Source organism: Poecile atricapillus, chromosome 1 (assembly GCF_030490865.1).
Source record: "Poecile atricapillus isolate bPoeAtr1 chromosome 1, bPoeAtr1.hap1, whole genome shotgun sequence".
In the NCBI taxonomy this organism is placed as follows: Eukaryota; Metazoa; Chordata; class Aves; order Passeriformes; family Paridae; genus Poecile; species Poecile atricapillus.
This window is the reverse complement of record NC_081249.1, coordinates 74,146,915-74,158,080: the sequence shown is the minus strand read 5'-3', so window position 1 is coordinate 74,158,080 and position 11,166 is coordinate 74,146,915. Positions and strand designations below refer to the sequence as shown.

At 41.9% G+C, this 11,166-nt stretch overlaps 1 protein-coding gene across 1 annotated transcript; it reads right to left on the bottom strand.

Annotated features, from left to right (window-relative positions):
* Positions 1–5,804: 5,804 nt before the first annotated feature.
* VMO1 (vitelline membrane outer layer 1 homolog) lies at positions 5,805–7,584 on the bottom strand. The gene is made up of 3 exons (XM_058836080.1): positions 7,417–7,584; positions 6,742–6,839; positions 5,805–6,090 (listed from the first exon to the last, which is right to left on the bottom strand). Exons 1-3 carry the CDS (start codon positions 7,582–7,584, stop codon positions 5,805–5,807), a joined length of 552 nt encoding a protein of 183 aa, XP_058692063.1.
* Positions 7,585–11,166: the final 3,582 nt, after the last annotated feature.

The following is an 11,166-nucleotide window of genomic DNA, read 5'->3' as shown; positions in this document are numbered from 1 at the left end:
CATTGATAAACTTCCAGCTGGAAGTTTTTTAGAGTCCCGGAGGACACCAGTGGATTTCTTACACCTCTGATAGGAGTGAGACTCAGCAGGTACTGCTGGATAACTACTTAGCACCGTAGCATGGGTGTTATAATCTCACACGGAAAGTTGCAGTCATTTGGTTGGACTTGAAAGGAAATTTTTCATCATGTTGTTTATAGAGTAATGATTCCTAAATTTATATCTTTCTTACTTATCCTCTACTTCAGAGATGTGCAACTTCACTACCTCCAGCCTGACCCAGATGAGAAACCCAGTTGTTTTTTCCATAAAACACTGCTGTGTTCCCAGATACTTGTTTGAAAAGAAACCTAGACATAGAAGTGGTATTTTCTTCATTTAGGTACTACTTTTCCTGAGATTAAAGTCTCCTGTAAATTAGCTTTGTCCCCTTGACACCGCTCTTCAGCAAGCACACAGAAGTTGCTGTCACAGTGAAGTACAAACACTGTAGCTAGCAGGAGACAGAATTTATTTTTGTCTTTTCTCCTCAGAAAAGAACATGTTCAAATCAACTTTTAGAATCTATTTCAAGTTTTCAATTGACAGCACTTCTAGGCATGTTGTGGATTCTCTAGCAACAAACTAGAATTACTAAAGGTGGTCTTATTTGATAAGAGGAAAAAGCTGAGACAGAAAGTTGCTTTCTAAATTACTTCTGGTTATCTCACCATAAAAAGTTCACTGTGACAAAAAAAAATTGCTGGCACAAGGATTGAAGGCCGTTCTAGATACAACATCAGATTGGGGAACTGATTTTTTCATCTATTTCTACTACTTGCAAAACTTAAATTGGTTAAATTATTTTTGAATGGATGAAGATACTCCTTTAGGGTAAGGATACTTTTATTTTTAGGTAAAGTATTTTGTATTTTAACAAAGCCAGTTATGTAGTTTTGTCCATGGACTTCTAAGTCGTTCACAGTCAGCTGCAGAATGCTTCCCTGAGAAAGCAGAAACACAAAGGGCCTAAGGCCTGTTCAGAGCCTGATCCTGAAATGACTCACGCAGTAACCTGACTTCTACTATCCTGTTCCCTCTGAAAATGTTCTTTTTCACAAACCAAGTGAATAAACTCCTGCACTTGTTCTTATAGCACTGTCACTTTTTTCCTTCTCTACACAGCACTAAAGAGGTCACTGGTGTCCATTTTGCTGGTTTATGTTCATTAAGAAAGTCACCAAACTACCACTACCCCATTGCTACTGTTGAACTGGTTTTGAATGATCAAAAAGAGATCTCTGTTGGAGATTTTAAAAAAACCTCTCTGATGGAGAGGCCCAGCTGCTAGTGGAGCCAAATGTCACCCAGTTAGGTGGCCTGTTGACAAAGCCACCAAACTTTAGCAAGCAGCACGGAGTCAGTCTGTGTTGTAAGGGGTTATGAGGTGACTGATGTCTACCAAGTTTTGTGCCAGTAGAACATGGAAAACTCAGGAAATGCACCAAATGAAAAAGTCTCTAAGAAAGATTCTTCTACATTATTTGTTCAAGAGCAGTATGTTTTATATATATCTGGTGTTGCTGCCTTGCTGCTAATTGTGTTTATGCATTGCAGACAGCTCATTCATTTCCCCCAGCTTTCACTGAGCCAGCTACTCCTTCTTCCTGCCAGAACAACAGCTTCTAACATTACTTGCTGGAGCCTGGACTGCCTTGGTAGGCTCCCTTTCTGCAGGGATGAAGACAGAGCAGGCAGGTACAAACCAGGCAACAACTCCTCAGACAAAAAGTAAGTGTTCAAGCACAATACCATAGATACTTAGTCCTGTGGAACAAAGGTATGCCCACAGGCTCAGTGTTGTAGGGGAGCATGGAAGCCAGAATTCAATCCTTCATGAATCATCTCTCCAGAATCCTGATGGGGTTTTTTTTCATGACCCATAAGTTAATGTTCTCTGCTCCTTACATTCCGTAACAACATTTCCAAGTAATGATATTCAGAAAATTTAAAACCAGATGTTTTAAGTTGTTTCTTCATTGGCAATCACACTAGTTAGTTAGGGTTGGTTTTATGGGCTTGGAAAACTTGCTGACTATGACAGGTTGAGCATGAGCTGCCTGGTGAACTCATCATGTATAGTATTATCAGCAATATGTAGCTAAAGCATTTTCAGGTGTTTCCTCTGCATCTCACAAAAACTAACAATTTAAGCTTCAGAGCACTTTTTATGGATGGAATATCTATTTTCCTTGTGCAACAGGAACAATATGCCCATAAAGGCTACGATTTCTATGGTCATTTTTCTCAGAGGCAGACTCAAAGCTTGGCTCACTAGGGCACTGCTAACCGGAGGTCTGGTATTGGTCTGATTCAGTCTTAGTCAATAGAATTGGCTTTTAAAAATCACTTTGGGAAAGCTCCAGGTCTGCTGCTTCTGCCAGTCTGTGCCATGTATGCATCTGTGGAAACTGTGCCTTGTATGCAGGATCAGTGGAAAACTCCTCCTTGCCTTCCCCAAGCCAGCTCAAGCTTATGCAGTTCCAAAATTGCCATATTATCAGTAGATTCAGGGATAATTCTTGCATGGTCCTTGGTGTTGTCGCTAGTCCCACCAACATTCCACAGGAACTGTCTGTTAGTTCTTTGGCAACACATTCCTGATGCGTGGATGCACCAGAGACACAGAGACACTTTTTTAAGTCATGCAGATGTAGCTACTCACAGATTCCAGCTAAGCACTTTTTGAGCCATACCAGCTCCAGCACACTTAGATACTGGTTTTATACCTTCATTTCTCTCGTAAGAGTGATTCCTCCACTCTGAATGAAGTAAATTCCTGAGACCTACTTTCTACTTTATGGATGACCCATGTTTTGCAAGTAGACCATCAAAGGAGACCCAGCTGGTCCATCAATATTCAGATAATAAAAAAAACAACCATTCCATTTTTAAGTCACTGATAAGTACATGAGAAAGTATGTGAGGAGGAGATGGTATTCTGTTTTCCAAACATTTCTTGGAACAGCTCTCATTTGGAGTGCCTATTCACACTCTATTATGAAGCTGTGTTACACCTGGAACAACAGGAAAACATAGAAGGTCAGTGTTGCTGGCACTGTGAATAATTCTTCCCACAGTAAAGCCTCAAAATTCAACTGAATCATTCATTTGCAAAGAAAGAGCAGATGTTCAGTCTTTCAGCCTGAATTACCCTCCGGAAAAGGAATGCACAATATGAAGCTCAAGTTTTCCACCATTTAAGTTTATATGTGCATACACATATATAAGAATCCAGGTACTGCTTCTTGAACAAGTGACTCTAAAGAATTGCCGTTCCTTCTTTCAAGCACTTCAGTTCAGTGGCATTGGTCATTCCAAAAACTAACTTTCTTAGAAACTGTCTCCATATGGAGATCATGAACTACCTGAACTTTTTATCTTTCAAAAAGCCACAACTTACTCACATGCTACAACAAAAGCCCTTGAAATGTCCTGTTGCAAGGTTTGCTGGTGACACTGATCACACAGTGTTATAGTATTAATACTTGATGGTTTTCACTTGTCCAACATGCTCTGGTGGAAGGTGACCAGTAGTTGGCCCTCTAAGACTTCTGTGAAGTGCATGGAGCAGCCTCTGCCTCATCAAGGGGATTCCCCAGGCTTTGGAAGATGATGCAGATAATCATGTCACCATGATTCCCACTTGCTTTCATCCAATTAAGCCTGTTTCTCTTAGATCAGTGCAGCTATTTTTGCTTTTAAGTCCTCAAATATTGCCTCACTAATTATACTGGATGTCAGTTTGCAAGCTGAAATTATTCCTGTTTCACAGGAAAATGAAAGCCAAGCCATTAGATGCAAACTAAAATATGTTCTCTTGTGTGGCTTGAAAACAGTCATTTTTGAAGTTAAGATTTGGTGTGGATACTGCTAACTCTAGTCAACTGTGATAGCATCAGAATTTAGCTTTGGTTTAATTTGGTTCACCTTGTTAAAAAAAGGTTGCAATTTTGCATGGTTGTTTGGTTTTTGGGGGTCTATTTGAGGGGAAGGAGTTTGTTTTGCTTTTTTTTTTTTTTTTTTGCTAATTGCAAGAGCTGAGGGATTTATATGTTTACAGAGAGCTGAATACATGATAAATAAGGATTTTTTCAGAAACTCCCAAATTGAGATGGAAGCTACAAAATGGTTCCTTGAAGCTAATAATCAGTATTCCAAGTGATGACTGGGCTAGTTTTACAAAATAAGCATTCCTTCAATAAAGCATTTGCACACTTAAAATATCTGCAATCAAGAGGAGGACAGAAAGCAATTAAAGGATCATTTAGAAATACCAAATGTTAAAAAATAAGTCAAACTCTGAGATTAAACAAATCAGAACTATGAAAATTTACAGCAGAAGGTCTGACTGGAAAATTTCATATTAATTTTTTTATATATATAAAATCATTCAAATGCAGGAATTTTTCTGAGATTCTTGCAGTGGGAAAGCTTTGTTGAAGTGCTTCAGTGGAAGAAGATAGAGTTATTATCCAAGTACTTTTTGAGGTAAGCGACAGTAGGAAAAAATTGTATGCCTGAAGAGCCAGAGTGATGATGCCTACTACGTATGTGCTAAGGAGAGGATGTGAGCTGGCAGAAGGAACCTCCACCACCAGCTCTGTGCAGCTCCACGTGGCTATGGTCCCGGACACAACATCCTCACAACCCAACCCCAGCAGTCACCTGAAGAATGCCAAGATTATGGCCCTACCTTTTTTCAAGCACACAAAGATGCATAATACATTACTTTGAGGGAATAGCAACAGCTACACTTCCTAAAAGATGCTCAGAGAGGCAGACAGTCTTCTCAGACTCTTGCCCGAGAAGCTTGGTGGCTTGACTGAGCGTGATAATGATCTCCAAACATTATTTTTCCCTGAACTCAGAGTACATTCTTTATATCTAGCATATCAGGACAAGGTAATAACTTCCATCTTACCCAGCAAACTAGCATAAAAAATGGATGAATGACATAGAGTTTATTTTTAGTTTGGATTTTCCCCCACTCTATTTAAAGCATGAGGCCCAGAGGCAACAAACAAAATCCAAGTCCCATGAAAATATTTTGCATTAGCAGCCAGGTGAGCCAGCAGAGCACACTGCAAAGCAGCAGCAAGGGAGGCCTGGGGAGCTACAACCCACCCAGGTGGTTCAGGGCCACACAGATGAATGCACAGTGTAAACACACTTTCTAGCCACATTTCCTAAGGCAGGAGCTCAGGCAGGAGCAAACAGATTGCTTGCAAAAAGCATGTACAAATCTTGAGGCAATTCAAGCTAGGAGTGGGCAATGACAGCAAACCTTTGATGCTTCTCATGAGCCCACCCATACTTCTGTTTCACCCCATTTGTGTCTCATTACTCATTTTGGCTTTGGTCAGAAACTTCAGATAGACTCAAATACCCACTCTTCCCTGTTTGTCATATCGACAGATCGAGTATTTCTTCAAATAAGGGAAAAATGAGCAGACCAAACCTCAAAGAAACTTGCCAGTTAGAGAAGAAGAAAGCTGAGAAATCTGTCAGCTCTGAGCAATTGCTAGAGACTGAGCATTTTCACAGCAGCATATCGGCAGTACATGATGCAATGATTTGGCTATGCTAACATCGCAATAGCTCTAAAGGACATCATCCTCTAAGGCATTGGCCAGAACAGCAAGATGCAAGCAGTCAAAATGCCACAGGCATGTCCCAGGATAAAGCTAGAGCAAAGCTTTACTGATACTTCACTTGCTGTGGGATATGGGATGTGCAGGCAGTGATGAAGGTGGAGAAAGTGCTCATTTGCAGCAGAAGAACTTCACATTGTTGAGTGCTGTGTCATCCTGAAGTCCCTGTGGAGGCTCTACCTTGGTCTGGAGACCACATATCTTGCAGCTGTTGGTCCATGGGCCAAAGCTGCCCCATGACAGTCCATCACCTACCAGCACAGCTTCATCTGAGCACCTGAACTGGATGTTGTTGGCTGCTGTGTCATCACCTGCTCTTTGGGACTTCTCTGTTCTCAGTGAAAAGGAGATGAGGTAGCCTCCAGGGCAAACTTGAAAGCTGGTCCAGGAACCCCACCTAACAAAAAGTAAATGGAAAAAATGTCTGGGCTCTGTGAGCTGCTGGGAAATGCTCCTTCTCTTTGTCATGCTACTCTGAAGCTTAACACTTCCTTGACACAGCATGCTGCTGCAGTCTGGGGCCCCTTACTTTCTCCTTTTGTTTTTCCTTGCCTTCCAAATATGTACTTTTCTCATCAGAAAGCCACCAGAAGTAAGAGATTGAATAGTTATTGTTCTGGTGGAAATCCGAGGGCAGCCTGAACACATTTTGTGAGGCATCTCTGATGTGTGACAGGTGCACACCAGGCAGCCAGGAGAGCAGCCAGAGCTGTTCCCTGCAGCATGGCCAGGGCTTGGACCAGGCACTTTCAACATGTATAGTTAGAAACCCTTCCAAAGAAAGACTGTAACCCTGGGACCACACTTCAAGTGTTCACAGTGCTCTGCAGAAAATCCAAGGGCAAGGAAAAAATGGTAGAATGAGGTAACAGGGTGTAATAGCCCTCAAAATTAATGAAAAGCAACCCCTAACCACTTGTTTTAATTCACTATACTACAAGCATAATATACAGCAAGTATACAGCAAGTCAGAGACAAATGGTGACACCCATGGGTGTTTTGTGAGCTGGTGCAAGACAAAGAGTAGAGAAACCATAGTGTCACTTACTCCCCCACCAAGGACTCAATGGTTATGGAGTCATCCTGACAATGTAGGCGTATGCCATTCAGAGCAGTGTCATCTCTTCCGAACTGGTCGGGCTCCACCTGCAATGGAAGTCACACAGAGACAGAGGTGAAGGCAACGGCCAAAGGACCCAGGAAAAGTCCTTTACACGCCTGTTGCAAAGAGTCCCTCCCACCTCCTTTCTGTAACAGGAAAGAGAAGATATCTTGGGAAACACATCAGAAAATACGACTGTCACTGGGAAACCACCTAACCCTTGTAACATGTTATTTGTGTTTTCTACCTATTTCTGACCCAACAGGTAAGGCAGAGTCTCAGAGTCTCAGGAGAGACACTGGTGATGGGTGCCTCTCTCCCCGAGCCCTGCTTTCTTGCTCCCTGTCCTGTATTTTAATATCCTTGAAAATGTCAGAACAGTTTCAAAGAAAATTGGAAAAAAGATGAATTTGATTAATGAAACATGACTAAATGCAGTTTTTGCACCCACATGACTTCTCCCAGCAATATCAGCCACATGCAGACTTTTCTGGTGTAGCTACAGTGGCAGCATTTGCCAGAAGGCTCATAGTTTTATGTACAGAATATCATACTCAAGAGGAGGAAAACTGCAGAAAATCCTAAGGGACAGGAGACGATAGGGAATGGAGAGAATTTTACCTTCAGAGCAAATCCATTGGCATAGCCATGATGGCAAAACTGCCGGCTGCCCCACTTGCCCCAGTGGCCTCCATTGGGCACAGTGAGGACAGAGGTGTAGTCACGCACCCCTGTGCCTGGGGGGCACAGGAGGAGCAGGATGTGTGTAGCTGGCACGAGGAACCTCATCTCTCGTGCTCTGCATCTGCTGCAGAAGAGCTGGTGTATGGACTGGGGAATTTATACTCTTCCAAGGCTGCTTGCCTTTCCCTACCATTCCATTGGCAAACACCATTGGAACAATAGTTTCCACCCAGGCAGTGACACAGCACTTGCTGACCTGCTCACTGTGCCCATGAGGAGATCCTCTGGGAGTTCAGCAGCTGGCACACAGCAGATACTGTGGCCATAGGTATATCCACCGTCACTGAAGGGCTATGGGAACACCTACGTGCTCCTTGCCGTGCTCATGGTGGAAACTTAATATCAATTTCTGCTTCTGGCCACAAAGATATTTGGCCATGGGAAAGTTTGCCTTTTGAGCGTAGCTGCCATAACCATTTTACCTATTGCTATTTGGCAAGCAAGGTCAAACTAGATGAAGAAACATAAGGGACCTGGTCTGGAACAAAGGATAAGTAAACTCAAGACCTGTGTCTCCCAATACCTTCTGTTGAATAAGATTCCTGGGAATCTTAACAAATTAGGTAATTTATGGTTTTAATATCCTTGTTTTCAACAGGTTTGTTTGTTTGTTTGTTTGTTTGTTTTTTATCTCAATAAAAAACTATATGCTTTGCTTTTGCAGTAAGCTTAACCAAAGCTTGGTTAATCATCATCATCATCATCATCATCATCATCATCATCATCATCATCCCAGATATGCTGGGACACCCACAGTGACTATGAGCATTAAGTGCCACTGGGAACAAGTTGAAAGGCAGGGTTTCTAGAAAGGTGATACTGAGCCTGAGGGCACAGTCTTTCTTTGAGGATGTCATGAGAGAGAAGTGAATTAGAAAACCTGGAGCTGAGATTCTCCTAACATAGCGTTAACCAATGCTTCAGGGGACCCATGGTTGTCTTGCAGCATCTGGCAGAAGCTTTCTCTCATTTCAATAGGCAAAGAAGAGAGAATACAATCTAGAGAAGTATCTTGATCCTCAGATTAAAGCGGGATGAGGTGCCAAATCTTGGACGAACAGAAGATGAAGAATTTACCTCTTCTAGGTTTCTCTTCTAATTCCTGTTCTGATCCATCTGTCCCTGTCCCACTAAAGGTGATGTTTTTCCCACTCTTGTCTCTGCATTCCCCTTATGCTTGTCAGTGGTCTGTACAGGTGGAAAATATGCAAATTAAGATGATGGGAAGTTGGATGATCCTTTTAGTGAAAAGATGCTAAAAGAGCACAGCACATGATGAAAGCACAACCTGTTTTCCTTTTAAACCAGACATTTTGTTTTACTTCTCCAAAGGGATGTCAAAATCCAGAGGAGGTGTGTTTTCTTTCACAAAGACTGTACAATCACATCTGGCAAAGCAGGTGTGTTTGTTCAGGCAGGGTCACAGAGTGATAGCCAAGGACACTCAGACCTGCCCTTGGCAGCAAGTGGATGGAAAGCAGCAGGAGTCAGAAAGAAATGGCTGGGACCTGGTTCAGGCTACAAAAGGGGCAGGATTCCCCCATTCATTTCTACATTGCTGGCCCAAAACCATCACGTTTGATCACCTCTAGCAGCAGTGATGCAGGTCCACAGCCTGGCAGGACCCATCTTCCCCCTCAGACTCTGCCCAAATCATAAGATTCCTGCCTTTTCCCATCCCCAGAGGAGGATGAGCCCACAATGTGCAGGGGGTGGGATGAGGCAGGGGGTGAGGCCACCTTCAGGGATTTGGCCATGAGAAACTACTCCCGTGCATGCTTTACAGGTCCAGGAGAAAATTCAAAGAATTAAGAAAATTCAAGAGGCAAACTATTAGAGAACTGTTAGTCCAGGGCCTGGGAAGTGTCATTTTCCCATTTATAACCAAACATCTGGTAACCTGGGCTGCCAAATGGGAGATGCCTTGGACTTGATTTCAAAGTACATGGTTTAGATAGCACTTAATACTTGCAGAGTGGACACTGATTTTGCTACCACGTAACAGTGCCAGTTTTGCTTGGATGCCTCAACAAGTTTCCAAAGATCAGCTTATACAGACTACCAAAATCAAAAAATTCGGATCTCTACAATGGTGAGATCCAGACCTCTTACTGACACACCCACCCTGCTTTCTTGCTCCCTGGCCTGTATTTTAATATCCTTGAAAATGTCAGAACAGTTTTAAAGAAAATTGGTAAAATTGATGAATTTGATTAATGAAACATGACTAAAGTAAAATGATGATGATACAGGGTATTTCATCCTTTCATTATTCATCCAGTTTAATGCAATTATTTTTGCAGGCAGAGGAGCATAAAATTTTTGCCACTATTTTTCAGCTTTCTATAAAAACTTCTATTTTTTCATAAAGAGATTAATATTATATTAATCAGTATACTTATTTTATAAAATTATTATTGTGATGTTGTGATATATTTTAAATCTATAGGGAACATGGAAAAAAATGTCTATTACATACAGAAATATATACCATACAAAATGTGCTTATTTTGTGATGTTATTGTAAAAAATATGTATTAGCTGTTCTTGGAAATTCATTCATTTCTGATTTTTACAGCTGAAAATACTGCACACTTAGCAAAACAAACTTTGGCACCATTGTGTTGTCTTTCTCGTATTCTCAGTTTCTCATATTCATGCAAATCTTCTGCTGTCCAAAGGATGGAGATCATTTGAGATGTTGGACTCTTCTGAGTGAGCTGTAGGAAGGGTTGAGGGCAGCAAGTGCCCAGGAACTGCAAACTGGAGGGGAAGTAAACAGCATTCCCTAAAAGAGAAGTCAATAAATTTAGGATGATGGTTATGACTGAATGACTGTGCGCTTCAGCGTGCTCTAGGCCATCTTACACTCCTCCCACACTGTTACCAAGGCACTGGTTGCCGCCCATCAGCTCTCAGTAGCCAAGTTCCTCAGCAGCTCCAATGCCAAACCTGACCATTAAAACTGGGTACAAATCCACTGTAAATCACACAGCCTGACTCTGCCAAACCTTCCTCAGCTGCAGCTTGGGATGTAGATAAGGCACTCCCCAGCTCACTGCACCCTGCAGAAGACACACTGTCTCATGGAAATGGTGCATCAGCAAGCCCAGAAATCACACCTAGTGCCAAAAAAAAACATGAAAAGGCAATAAAGAATCTATTCTATTCTATGAAAATATGAATAAGCAAAGGGTTGCATTATTTAGGAAGAAGAGAGAGGTTCTGAATGAACACAGACACCTACAGTGCAGATGTCCCCATCTGAAATAATTGGAGTGGGCTCCCTTCATAGCTGCTGAGAGAGACAACGTGACGACAATAGAGAGGAGCAGATACCTTCACATGAACCTCTCCCTAAAACCATCTGCTCATCACTGCTGACTACAGGGAGGCATGATCCCATCTGAACTAGTCTTATAACCTCAGACTCTGTTCAGGCTTTTTCAGGCTAAAAACGGTAGTGCTGACTGAGAATTAGTTTTCAGTCATATGGGCACATATTTAAGAGAAAATGAGTAATCAAATTATGTGTTATCTGGTCCTCATTTTCTCATTTGCTAAATTGACTCAGATTAATAGAAAATTGAATGGCAGGAAAAAATATAAGTGAGAGACCTCAGAAAT